The 15014-nt window shown below is 31.1% G+C and overlaps 1 protein-coding gene across 1 annotated transcript in view; it reads right to left on the minus strand.

The window, feature by feature from the left end:
- Positions 1 to 56: 56 nt before the first annotated feature.
- Pxt (chorion peroxidase) overlaps positions 57 to 15014 on the minus strand; it is a 34409-nt gene continuing 19451 nt past the window's right edge. Inside the window, exons 12-16 of the mRNA XM_088236190.1 lie at positions 14710 to 14863; positions 13837 to 13995; positions 10603 to 10807; positions 1641 to 1755; positions 57 to 264 (exon numbers count right to left, since the gene is read on the minus strand). Coding sequence (XP_088092316.1) covers positions 195 to 264; positions 1641 to 1755; positions 10603 to 10807; positions 13837 to 13995; positions 14710 to 14863 — 703 coding nt within the window. The 3' untranslated portion in view covers positions 57 to 194. The remainder of the gene's footprint in view (positions 265 to 1640; positions 1756 to 10602; positions 10808 to 13836; positions 13996 to 14709; positions 14864 to 15014) is intronic.

Here is a 15014-nt window from a genome sequence, read left to right on the forward strand (position 1 = left end):
GACTGAAAATATTTAAGCAAAAGTGGATAGGAATTAGGATTATTTGAAAACAGTTATTTTTCATGTATTCAATTTTTTATTTAAGTACTAACAATAATCAACAATTTGTATTTGTTCTATAAAACAAATACTCCCTTTTAAAATAACAACCAAAAGAACGTTGACTAGTTAATCCACTCGAACACAGATTTTATTTAAAACTCTTTCCACGAAGATAAATCTATAAAAGGAATTTGGTGATTGTGACATTCAATCGGCTCGTTTCTGAAAGAAAAACACCTTGCATTTTTTTATATTTTTAATACAAATATATACGTGGTAGAGCTAAGTGCTAAGTTATAGAGGGGAAGCGTTTGTGGCACAGCGCGGGTGCGTTGAATAGTGAACGCGCTGCAAACGTACGCCACTATGGCCAAGCACTTAACAGATGTAATTAAAAAAAAAAAGTTAATAAAGATTCATAATTTGGGGCGCTATATTTCAATACTGTATCATCAGCGAAGTGTCTAAGGGATTCACTCCTACAAAGCCAGTCAATACTCGTATAAACTAAAAACAGCAGCGGTCCCAATGTACTTCCTTGAGGAACACTGTAGATAATCGAACATAGCAGCATTTCTCATAAAATTAAAGAAATAATAATTGTTTCTCGTCATCGTTATCCCCATGTCTGCAGTTGATGCCGAATAGTGCACCATATTGGAACAGCAAATATGTCATATGTTACAAAAGGTAAGGTTGTAGAAGTCTAAAGTAGAGAATGCGTTGCTAGCACGAAGTTGACATACTAATTACGTGCTAGCAAAGATTTCTTTTACTATTTAATTCTATTCAGAACCGCACTACTGGAAGATATCGTTACTGTAATAAGCCGTAAGGACTTATCACGTGAGGTAATAAATATGTATTAGGAAAATTATTAATACTGATTACCTGGCAATATGCAGGCCAATTTTATCAGACTAAATTTGTTAACAGTTGTCACACTACACAAGATTGTGAAAAATGCTATAGATTGTCCATGCTTGCTAAATTAAATAAACTTAAGGATTCCATTTAAGACCACCAGTAGCTCAATCACAAATAACTATTGACCTGCTAATGAGCGACGTGATAACAATTTCTCACCATGGTTGTTTATCGTATTCGCGATCACAATGGAACATCCGTGAATACCTAATATTAATAAGCAAATGCGGAAAAGTTCCTTATCAAGGCTACAGCCAACTATCCCGACAGATCTTCATACAATGTATAGAGCAGTTAGAAGGTAGACATTTGCAGTAAATGTAAGCTTTCTACATAATAAGCAAGGCAAAAAAAACTCTACAATGAATATTTTACGTCGATACTGCCAGGAATCGAATCAGGGACCTCCAGCATGGTAGGGGAATGCACCAACCACTACACCATGGGGTGGACTTATCCCCACTTGATTTACTTTTTCAGAATTTCAGTCGGAGAGTTGCCATCAAGTCGAAAACACTAGTCTAGGATTTTGGGGTGATATTCCAAACGCTCTCGCGGCCGTAGAAAAGTGTTTTCTACGGCCGCGAGAGCAGTTCAGAACAGCACCGCTGTTCTATTTCTGTTATTTTTATACAGACATTTTTATCATTATAATTTCTAAGGATACTTACCCCGGGACATCAGGTCTCAAGAGAGCATTGGGAGATTGGAAGTGGAGTTCTATATGGTCACTATTATCACATATTAATCTTGCCATTGTAACTTTTTTTATTTCTGATAATTGGGCTGAAAGAAAATATAACTTTTAAGGCTGCTGAAAATATAAATTTAGTGATAAAACGGATAGTGGTTTGTCCGGATACTGGATCATCGGCGAGCCTTTTATCCGGATAGCCGGGTATCTGGCCTCCGGATATCGAATTTCTCTCATAGTTAAAAACAATACTCTTAATGAGCATAAAACAAAAAGGGGTTTAAGTATGATATTTTTAATGATCACTTATCGATCAATGAGTTGCATATCAATATGGTTAATAAGTTGATTTCATGAAATGTTTACAGTTTAATTAATATTAGGTATCCGTCGAATAGTTCTATAAACGCATTAATTCAATTCATTTCTATAAAACGCCAATATCACATAAGCATGAAACGCGATAAAAAGCGAGAGGAAATTTCATAGAAGAGCCATAAATGCGTATGGAGATAGGACCAGGGCGTATATACTCCCTCGCATAGTAAAGAGACTCCCGGACGAAATAAAGAATAGTGATATGAATAAAAACAAAGTAAAATTGGTTTTAAAAATCGTTTTCTTAAATTCTAAGTTAAGTGTGTAAAAAAAAAATTATAAAAAAATGGGGAAACCAAACAATTTAAAACAGCGTTAAAAAAAAGTGTTTATTTATAATTTTTTATATATTTTGTTATCAAAAAAGACTTGATTTACTTGTATTTAATTTTTTTAAACTTTTATTTTATTGATATTTTTAAGATTTTTTAAAAATATTTTATGTAACATTATTATATTGTGCTACCAAAATGTTTAAAGAGATAAATCCCTGCAAAAAAACTGCTTTTGCAGTTTGGAGGGAATTAAAAAATTTTTTTTAGAAGAATGCTTATGTGAAAAAAAAAAAAAAAATGGTTACCGGCTATCCGTTTAATTTTTAATGAATATATTTAGAATATACGCAAGCCAAGAAAAAGAAGTAATATTTACGACACACCAAATATTTTTTTCCATACATGCTTTATTCAGTACGTGAACACAGATAATCGTACCTAAATACGGACGAAAACGCTAAAGAATACCCTAGCTGTTAGGCACAACTAAAAGTTTAACAAGCATGTTTACTTACATTTTTTTCCTTAATACATTTTTTGATTTTACAGTGCGAGATTTTTATCAAAATTTGTATGGAGTGAACCGAGTAAATAATTTTATTTTCTGTATTAAAAAAAATGGTCAGAGATAAACATTGAAGCCTGATACGTCTACCAACGAAAAACGTGTTTTTGTAAATACATTATGCTAGTGGAGAGGTATTGTAAAAACACGCTCTGTATATTTATGATATTTATAACGTTATTACTGATTTGTGAAAATTCTTCTTTTTCCACATCCGCTCCTAGGTGGAGCATGTGGACATCACCAGATGCCTCCAGAAAACCCTATCGTCAGCCAGAACTATCCCCTCCTTTCACGTCAATTCCACGTCCTTTAGTTTCGCCAAATAAATCCGAAAGATAGTCGTCGACGGTCTTTCAGGATGGCGCGGCGGGAGCCCGCAGGTGTAAAGAAGAGACAGCTTGAGTTTAGGTTCTCCTGAGGCCTGCGAAGCCCGTGTCCAATCCAGGTCCACCACCGTATTCTCAAAACGTTCGTTATAAATAAATATTTTTTTAAATTTTTTTATTTTATTTATATCCCTACAGAGATGAGGTAGAATTTTTTCAAATTCAGGATTATGGATATTCGAGCGTTTACAGGGCTTATGACCTGTCATTGGCTGGGTTAAGTGGCCACTTTAAGTACTACAACATTCCCCATTCCGCTTATTATAATATAAGTAAAAATAAATTATTGCCCGAACACCTGTTTAGTGATGTTCAGCGTAATAACGAAATTCGTCGCTATCCACTGAAGGTTTTATACTCCTCAAAAGAAGAATCCAGGTCACTCGAAAAAATTGTATCATAAAGGAGATGTTTGATGAATTGCCAAAATAGATTAGAGGTGCTGGGTTGAATCGCGTAGTTTCGTGGTATGGCTATGATATTTGTTAAAAACAAATATCCACGTAGGTAGATAGAGTGTCATCGGAAAGTGTCTGGTTTTAAAAATATGTTTTGTTTTAGAAACTATTTTTGAATATACATATACATATGAGTATATTGTTTATTGGTTAAGGTGTTAAAATTTTATATGTACAACTATCTAAAATAAATACACTAAACGAAATAGGCGGCTGCTGCGTCCGTTCACGGACTTAAATGTTAGTTATGAAATCGAACCACCGAACGCCTAATATTCTCCTCAAGCACTTACTCTTAAAACTCAGAAGTTGTTTTGAGTTTTGGTAAGGTGCCATAATTCTTTGCCCCCAGGAATACTCTGCCCTCGTAACCAAAATGGCAGCTTTTTGACAAAACTTCTAAAATGAGTTAAATATCTACAAGAAATTTCGAACCATTTCACATAAAGCAAAAAGCAGTAAGAAAAAATATTTCAGTGCGAAAACCGACATAAGGATTTTTAAAGTTTTTTATGCAATAACAGTATCGAAAGATTTTAAGTAAAAACACAGTGTATATTTGATACACACTGGTTTTATGCTTAGAAACAATTAACGTACTGTGATTTTACCAATAATTATTTACAGTTTTTAATTATTTTCATAAAGTGATAAATTCTAAGAAGTGTCGTATCTCTTTTTTTAAATCGCTGCGTTTCGCTAATGAAGGCAGTACAGATATTATCCAAGAACTGAATAATCAGCATTTTATTTTTACCGAGTATAGACAAGAGTTCCAAAAAAAAACACGCATCGTGAAAATACGTCATTGTTTACTTTATGATTTAAAACAATGTAAAATTGAATTTATTAATAATTCAGCTTTAAAATGATGAAGGCTAGAAAAAAACATTGCTTTTAAAACATCGTTCATTGTTATTCTTGTTACTACTAACTCATAACTATTTATAAAAAGTGACTAGTTAGTTGAAAAAAGCTGTAGTAATTAATTGACTACGGTAAAACAGTTCATAAAAAGGCCCACAGCCGCCTTAAACTGGTTTAAAAAAAAAACCTTTTCAAGGCTTTAATTTGCTCGTGTACTGTTGTTGAGCACCTTTTTTATTATATAAAACCACTTTCTAGTCGGCCTTAAATACATATCTACTTTATAAAAAGTGATGATTTAAGATAACAAGGTTACATGTACTCGTATTATAGTAAAACCAATCACTTCAAAGGTAAAAAAAATATTTTTTGTTGGTTAAAAAATATGAATTATGAGATGGCTACATACATTGATTCAATAATATTTACGTATCGATTAACTAAAAATTAAGAGTCAAGCTAATGTTCTTCTTTTGTTTCTGTTTAATTTTGAGTTATAAACAACACACTTTAATCCTGTTTTCTTTTTGCAAAAAAATGATCATGTGTTTCTATATGTGTAAAATTACTGTGTTTTTCTTTTTTGCTTATCTACTACAATAACTTATATCTCCCTTTACTAATCCGTTTCTATGTAAGTTTAAATAATTAATTTGTACGAGTATGTATGTGTGCTATACTTTCACATAAAATAAAAAAATAAAATAATGGCCCACGCCAAGTAGAGTCGATGGGTCTTACTTATAAACTTACTTATAAAACTATGCCAATGCATAACGTTTTACCAGGTTTAAATTGAACGTAGTTATACAGAAAGCAGCCAGCCATAGAAAAGTGAAACTGAGATAATAGCCATTTTGTGAAAAGAGTGAATTATATAATAAACACAATTGTTTGAATGTTTTTGTCTTTAACAAACGATAAACAATGAACACATAAGTTTTTTTTATATATTACAAACAAGAATCTTATTGCGTATTTGACCAGTTTAAAAGATTTTTAAAGTACCATAAGAAATTTCTAGTTTTGTGGGTGTTTTCTGCAAATTGAGGAATGCCGTTTTTGTGATCGGCACCTTTTTCTGGAGGTGATTAATACGGTTTTTTTTATATGAAAGCGGTCTGGCTGTTTTTAGCAGAACGTAGAATCGACTTCATTGCACCCGATAACATCAATATCTCATTTTCCGAAATTGGAGACCGGCTGCTTTTTGCATAACTACGTTCAATTATGGCCCTATGTGGGCATTTATTCCAAAACGAGCCTACTGACTGTAATTGAAAACAAAACATTTTTTTAAACTTTTAGTTTTTTGCCATACATATTTTACAAAAGTTGTAATTTATTGTAATTTGAAAAAATAAATAAATCACAATGTGGCGACGCGAGGGGTTGATAGAATAATTATGAGGTTTGTCTCATCCTTAGCCCTTATTTATTTCTCCCTTAATTTCCTAATACATATAATAGTCACATTTTCAATACTCATTCTATCGACGTGGGTAGACTTTGGATAATTGTGACAACGACCATTCCTTATCATTCTCGCACGGCATACTTATTTCGTTAAAAAACAAACCGCACGTTTTTTTGTGTATTAGTTCTCAAAATCCTTAAGGCGATCCATCCAGCGCGGAGCAAAAAAAGGCAGTTTTCAAACTAAAATTTAGAGTCTAATAATAAGTATAACATTTTTTTTTAAAACCACATAAAAGATTAAACATTTATCTAGTAAACTGATGAAGTAAAAATTTCTTTTTAAAATTTTATTTGACTAAAAAATTGCAAGGAAAAGTGCACTTTTCGTTTTTTTCAACATTTTCAACACAAATTATCTATATTTAGATAATATATTGTAATATGTTTTATTGTAGTTATTGAAAGATCTATTATTTATCTAAGCCGATGATGAGTTAGTTTTTTGAAAAAAAGCATATAATTTTCGTAAAATACAATTCTTTCAGAGTCCATTTTGGGTTAAATTGTTTAAACTAAATGGCTCTTTCTTATGCATATTACTTTTAAAATTGTTTTTTTTTTTACATTTCTTCATACAACACACATTTTTCTAGTTACACATATTTTTTATTTTTCAAAAAATGCTAAAATATAAATGTAATTAATATTATAAAATCATGTATTTTCATTGAGAATCAATCATATATTAAACGTACAGTTTGGTATCAGTTCTCTCGGGCGTTCACCGAGTACGGACGTGTTTTCTGTGTCGGATTTTTCGGGACGTTTCTTCTGTGATTTTTTAAAGTTTTTGAATTAAAAATGGGTTCCAAAACAATTAAAGCTAAAGGTTTTACAAGAAAACATAAATATCGTAACAAGACCAAAAGATTTGACAAGATAAATGAAGAAAGAAATAGGTAAGAATTTTTTTTATATTTTCGCATGTATAACTACAGTGTGTTTCGGAATCGAGTATTCTTTAGCATATTATATATGAGGCGCAGAGCTTCATAGAAACTGAAACGACATTACCAACTGATTGATTTGTTTTCTGAGGCCTTGAATTATCCAATAAATATTTATTTATTTAACGTTTTGTACATAATGTTATTTGTACATTGGCGGGCTTATTGCCAAATGGCATTTTTTTCCAACCAACCAATAAAATAATAGTTTTATTTTTTTTATTCAAGTTACAGAACATATAAAAATAGAAATAAACGTATTTGTTTATAAATTACCTTAGATCAAAACTATTACTCAAGGGGAAAAATGAAAAAAAGAGGGAAGGAGGAGAGATTAAGGAGTAGAAAAGAGATTTTTCTTCAGACGTGATTTAAACAGAGATAATGTAGCAACATCTTTGATGGATACTTGATGTTGTGTTGATTGTTAGTGCATTTAAAAAATATATATATATATACCTCTACCCACCTAAACAATAAACGTGTTTCAGGAAAAGGGAATTGGCTGCCCAAAGATCTTCTACAGACAAGCATATTGTTTCCAGTAGTTTAAATGAAGCTGATGATGGAGAAAATTACAATTGCGATACTCTTCATTCAACCGTATGTATTGTCATAAATTTAATTACCTAATATAATTGATTATAAACAACTAACTAGTAACTAGTCATTACGGCATTTCTATAAAGGGGTAGGCAGAGAAGGTAGAACGCCACACCAATCTATCCTGGCATCATATATCTTCACGAGAATAATTCATATGTCCACTTTCAAGCACTTGTTGTACTTATAAATTTAGGCATACTCGCATCATATTTATGCTATGCTCAATAACTAACTAAATAACTAAACATCACGCCATTTCTCCAAAGGGGTAGGCAGAGAGAATAGAACGCTATACCTCTCTGTCCTGGCACACGTGGCATGCTTCTTTCACATTCATGCATCTTCTCATGCGCGCACGCCGATTATTCCGACATGGGACAACTCAAATATTTATTGTACTTGATCATGCCACGTCTTTCTCGACCTTCATCGACTTCTACATCCATCATTTATTCGTTCCGCATGAGCGAACCATCATAAAAGACTTTTTTTTATTTTGTTCTACAACTTTTGAAGATGTTTTTTAAATTGACCTAAATTTAAATTTACTGTCTTATATTTCACTTAAAGATTCTTCTCATCGTTTCTTTGAATCCCTTAAAATAAATATGTGTTTATGTTTTTCCTTTTTTTAAAAAAAATGTTATTACTATTTTATTTTATTTTTACATCTGAGTATGTTTTTCATTCTTTATTTCCATTCTTAATTACTCTTACAAGTTTTCTTCATTTTTAATATTATTTCCATTTGTAAATACTCACTACAAACTACAAACCTTAAAATATTTTTTTTTTTCACTTAAATTTAAATTTTTAAACAACTTTCATTTATGTTTTCTTTTTCCTTCTCTTTTTTATACTTTCATAATTAACATTAGATTCAATTGCTTTTTAATATGGAAACTTCACTGGTCCATTAGAATTAAGTCCAATTGTGTAAAATATTAAACTTTGTAACTGTACTGTATGTTTCCTGAATAAAAGAAAATATAAAAAAATAAAAAAAGCTTATCTCAGCTTTGCATTCTGGATATAGTGCTGGTTTTAGTTTTTTTTTTTTTTAGTAATAATATTACCAAAAAATGAAATAAATCATTTAATTTATATACCTACTGAGTTAATTATCACTAGCTTATTAAAAATAGAATTCACCGAAACATTTATGCACACTCCATGATAAGCACTGTTGATTCTTGGAACTACATATTTATTTGAGTCAAACTCGGATTTTTTGGTGATTGAAAATGCATATTAAAACCACAGCTAATTGCGTTCCTCATTAAGGGTTCTTTTCTTAGAAAACTCAATTATGTTAATAAAATTTGAACATAATAAAATAATGTTTCCTATTTTATTGTCTTGTGCACTGTTAGATATTGCAAATACCATATATATTTTTTTATTTTTCCAACAGGTATCTGAAACAATACTTGAAGAAGATGTTGGATATTGTTTGAACGAAAAAAAAAAAGAAGACGACAATACTCATTTTAGTATTAGTGGACGAAGAATAATTGATTTAGGGTTTTTTTTTGAAAAATTACAAGAAATCGCAAAACATGACAATGCTTTACAGTGCTCCATTATAAATTTAAAGTTTAGATCTGAAGTTAGGAAAGGTTTTTATAGCACATTTGTTGTGAAAAGTGAAATGTGCAATAGAATATTTTCGATACATTCAGATCGTAATGAATCAAATAAAATTGACATAAATCACGCGATAGTTTCGGGAATTATGAGCATAGGTAGCGGATTTTCTCATCTAGAGGAATTAACATCGGTGGTAGATATTCCTTGTATGCAAATTTCGGTGTTTTGACTTCAATAAATGTTTTTTTTTTAAAGACATAACAAGTATATTATATTTTACTTTTATTATGTTGTTTGTGAATAAAGTGTAGCTTTAACAAAAAATATGTTAAGTATTAGATAGAATATGTGTGCTTTTATTAATAATTAAATGGTATTTTTTACTTTCTTTTTTATCAGCAATAATATATTTGTTAATGTAATTGGATATGTATCTGGATAAATAATAAAATATTTACTGATGATAAAATATTGTTTTTTTTTTTGTATACTTTTTATGCATTAAATCGTATCCACCACATTGATATATTAAGACTAAGGAATAAATAATATTCCAAAAACGATGTAAAAAAAATAGTTTATACGAAAATTAATGATAGGTGAGAACAAATTTATAATCCAAATATAATAAATAAATTGAGCCGTGAGTCCGTACTGTAACATAATACATATTATTTATCTTGCAAAAGTAATTATAGTTTTCAAAAGGAACTATTGGAACTCAAATTCAAATTCATGACCATGCAGGTAAAAAAAATCTCATTTTTGCGGGTACTTAGCGGGCATACTGTATTTAACTTTACCCAAGCTTGACTCACCCGCGCGCACGGACAAATATATTGCTGTCTCTTTTTAAAACTCACTACCGTCTTAAAACGAAAATGAAATTGTGTTTGGCTGGATGAACCGCCTTAAGAACTGGGTTGTGGTCTCGTGGGTAGTGTCGTGGACTCACCGATCTGAGTTCCATGATTCAAAACCCCCCTCTAGCACAATTGAATGACCATTTTCTGGTAAGAAGTTATTTACAACGCGTTGAAAAGGCCCCTTAAAATTGAAGTATTTGAGTCAACCATAACATTTTTAAAAGAAAATCATAACTAACTAATTAAATTTGATCGGGTTGTGGTCCTGTGGCTAGTGTCTCGGACTCACGGACCAAAGGTCTGTGGTTCGAATCCCACTATACCCCAACTTGATTCCATTTTCTAATAGTGAGTTATTTACAACTCGTTGAAAATGGCCCTCAAAATTAAATATTTGGATAAATCATAAGAACGCAAATATTTCTTTTTTTTTAAGAAAAAAAAAAAAAAAAAACACATATTATTAAACTTTTTCCTTAGCCCAAATGTAAAATTTTGAAATGTAAGATATTTTTATACCGATTGTAAAGTGTCCAGGATTAGTGAGCGGACTGTGTTCGTAGAAGTATCTGTCTCCTCTCCTAAACCTGGCGAACTGGTCAGCAATGATTTCCCTGAAGGTATACCCCACTAGAGCATCGTTTACTGGAGCTTCCAGAAGGCCGCCCACCCACAGGTCGATTTCGTCAGGAGTCGAGTATACTTTGCTTATATGGCGACCAATCTAAAAAATGACAAAAAAAATAATTCCCGCTTTAATACTCCAAAAACCAAAACTTAAAAATATTTAATTAAGTAAATAATATTTTTTTTGTTGTTTTTTTTTTTATATAGAAGTTGCTTTATTATTTACCTTGCCTTTAATAAACTAGGTTTATATTTCAAAAGCGGATTTTTCTGCAATTAAATTTCTTTAAATTTATCTAAACTGTTGATGTTGGGATCAGGAGGGATATATATATATATATATATACTCCAAAAACCAAAACTTAAAAATATTTAATTAAGTAAATAATATTTTTTTTGTTGTTTTTTTTTATGTAGAAGTTGCTTTGTTATATACCTTGCCTTTAATAAACTAGGTTTATATTTCAAAAGCGGATTTTTCTGCAATCAAATTTCTTTAAATTTATCTAAACTGTTGATGTTGGGATCAGAAGGGATATATATAACTTATATATATATATATAAGTAAATAATAATGCACTTCGCCAATTAACTGCTATTAAGATGTTTTGAATCTAGTTTATGACCAATAATTAATATTTTTTTAATCTCCGCGTTCATATGGATGAAGAATAATGTTATGTGTGTGAAATAGAACCAGAACCGTGGACGAGTGTTTTAAACTCGATGGCTGCTCTCAGATTAAAATCTCAAACATAAAAACCGGAAGATTGGCGTGTTGCTTTACATTTTGGAGGCTCGATTCTTATCAGGGTGAAGGTGAAATATTAATTTAAAACGTTTTTTAAACTGTAATATTTCATCACATTACCTTGATTTTGCAGATGATCAAAATACACTGCATTTGGTTTACTAATGCAGGGTTCTATGTACGATTAGATGCAGAAAGAGCTATGTTGATGATGAAAATGTGCTCAGATTGAGGTCTCCTGATTCAATTAACTTTCAAGTTTCCAACGCTAAACAAAGAATGAATTTATCTGTTTAAACAGAATCAGGGCCCGATTACAATGGGAAGTTAACATTTATCTTCCATTTTATCTACAAAAGAAATATTAAGTTTTATGTATAAAAAGCAGAATATGCATGCAATTTCATCTTCTAAATATGTTGAATTATAGGTTACTGACGAAGATACTTTAAATGCTCAATCAAACATACTGATTTTCGTATACAAATATCGGTTTTTCTTCATAGACGTCGAAGATAACTCTGTTAACTTCCCATTGTAATCGGGGCCCTGAGCCCTGGATGAGTAATTTCGACAAGATAATTTCTCTTAGGAGAAAATCTTAGAAAAGGAAATCGGACGTAAACTAGTCAGCCTAGTGATCTACTGTAGCTCAATCACAAATAACTATTTACGTGCTAATAAGTGACGTGAAAACAATTTTTCACCATGGTTGTTTATCTTATTTACGATCACAATAGAACATCCGTGAACACCTAATATTAAATGTAAAAATATTTACGTTTCTCGACGTATAATCCTGCTGCGCAATTGCATATTTAAATTTCACCGGTGTGAATATGGAAAATATTCCAAAACTGCTATTTTTATTTATTAATTTATTATTTATCATGCTTTTTATTGCATATAGCCGGCTTTTGGCAAGCTAAATGTCAAGAAAAGCAGTTGCCGTAGTAATTGTAATTTAATTTTCTCTTTTTTGTATTAGATACTCCTTACTATTTTGCAAATGTAAAATATTGTATTATTTTTTATAGTAAACGCCGATTTTTCGCCAATGAACTGTATTTATTTACGAGGAAAACAAAAAAAACAAACCGACACAAGCGTTGACTTAGAGATTACACATGCGTTGACTGCGATAACTTAAGGATGTTCATTATTGTTCATTATGATCGCTCAAATGTTTAGCATGATTTTAAGCAAGTCGATAGTTTTTTGTGATTGAGCTACTAGTCAGCATAATTGTCTACCAGGCGATTCCCGGCAAGGTCAACGTGAAATATTTATATGGGCATACGATAGGTGCTATCCCCCTGAAATATTTAATGGTCTTCGGACAGGTAATTAAAGCGTAAAACTGAATTATCTCGCCCCCATGTATATACAAATTATCACGGACACGCGCGCCGCGATCAGAGTACCAGTGCAATGCTCTATGTACCATTGGGTGCAAATCATGGAATGATTATGGTTTATTTGTGAATTATTATGTACGAAAAACTGGGTCCATTCTGAGGTTCTTCCACAAATATTTACAATTAATTGAGAATGGCCCCAAAATTGAAATATTTAGGAACATCATACGACCACAAATAATTTAAATGTAAAGGGTACCTACCGAATACCACCAATAAAAAAAACTTATTAGTCACAGCACTAAATAAAATGCAAAAAATAGCAAAAAAACAAAAAAAATATTTAAAAAAAAATATTTATTCAAAAGGGATATTTTACAAAATTTGTAGGGGGTGAAATCCAGTATTGTCTTTAACCATTTGGACAATTTGAAATATTGATATTTATTTTTTCATTTAAGAAAGGCCTGAAAAATCCTTATTTATACTTGGTCCCAAAACTTTTCACCACATCATTCCTATTTTTTCTTTGATCTTCTCACCGTCTCCTTCTAAATTCATTCCTACCTAATCCCACATCCTTTGCTTGACTTTCCTCAACAATACACTTTACTGCTCACTAGTTCGTCCCCATCTAGAATATGTTTCTCCAATTTGGTCTCCATTCTATAGGACTCGTATTGACTATATCGAGTCTGTCCAACACCGTTTTCTAAAAAAATGTGGCATGGTTGCTCGGATTGCAAAGGAGTAATTATTCCTATTATGAAATAGAGCAATTTCTCAATCTGTCTTCATTGGAGAAACGTAGAGCTGAGATGGACCTTATATGCATTTTCAAAATACTTAATGCTGTAAGTGACGTCCTATCTCTGTTGCAATCAATTTCTTTTCACGTTCCCGACCACGTCACCAGAAGTCAACATTTAATATTTATTGAATCTTCTAAGAGCAACTTAATATGTTTTCATCCGTTTTACCTATCACTGGAGAGTAATGTTTAGTAAAAATACTCACAGAATCTCCAAAATCAGAAAACTCCCTTATTTTTGGTAAGCCAACCAGTTCTCTATAGTCATTATAAGTCCTCAGGCCATGGTCTCTTCCTCGCTGGATGTTCAGTGAAGCAAGATCGATTCCATGAGGATTACCACCACGGAACAAGTATCGGGTCAACTGAAAGACAAAACAAAATAAAGGCAATAAATAAGTACAAAATAAATAAGTTTAAAATTATTATTCCGTTTTTTTTATATTTATTGAAGGTATAATTTAACCTAGAAGTTGAGAGATAAACAAAAAAAAGTGATTTCAAATGCTTTCATTTCTTTTTAATAACCGTTTTTTTTTTCTTTAGTAACTTTCCTATTCAATTTACCATTTTCAATTAAGAGGCGTAATCTGCCGTTCGAAAAGTAATTATATTTTAGTTATAGGTACCTACATATTTTTAAAAGTATATTTGTATTTTTTTATCACTACTTAAGTTTTTTTTTAAATAGCGGGATATTATAAGAACAGCACGGCGTTTAAAATTAGAAAAATCTTATGATTTCCCTTCTTTTTATCAAAAGAATATAAGGATGTAATGACAATAATTTTGTTTTTATTGTTTGAAATATATATTTTTAACTCTGAGAACTTGAAATTTTTAATACAGCATAATCGTTGAATATTGCCGTTTTATTTTTCAATTTAACTTTAATAATGGTTTTCTGGACTACTTTTATAGAATTTAAAATATCATCTCTTTTCATAATAATTATCGCTATTCGCAAATGTTTTGCATTTTTACAAGTTGACAAAGGACGGAAAGTTTACTATGGAATATAATGAAATTACACGTACTTTTCTTAGGGACCATCAATATTAGGATTTCGATTTAAATACCTGAATACTTAATGAAGGGTCCGTTTCTTGCATCGGCTGTGAAGTTAATCCAATTAGTAATCTGTCATAAAATTCACGAATCCTCATTCTTGCTGGATGGAACATAACTTCAGGAATTGAAATTATTTCATCTACATCCAATCCTTTAAACAGCCTAGAAAATTATACATGATTTGTGAAATGTAAAAATTATTGGTGACGTTCAGTAATGACGTTATTGTTCTAGGAGTATACTAGCTTTGGTACAAATGTAGCTCTAAGAAAGACTGCTGAAATTTTGCAAAGCTAGCATATGCTGGGTTAAC

Source organism: Micrasema longulum, unplaced genomic scaffold (assembly GCF_059751315.1).
Source record: "Micrasema longulum isolate JH-2025_06_02 unplaced genomic scaffold, ASM5975131v1 h1tg001520l, whole genome shotgun sequence".
Lineage (NCBI taxonomy): Eukaryota > Metazoa > Arthropoda > Insecta > Trichoptera > Brachycentridae > Micrasema > Micrasema longulum.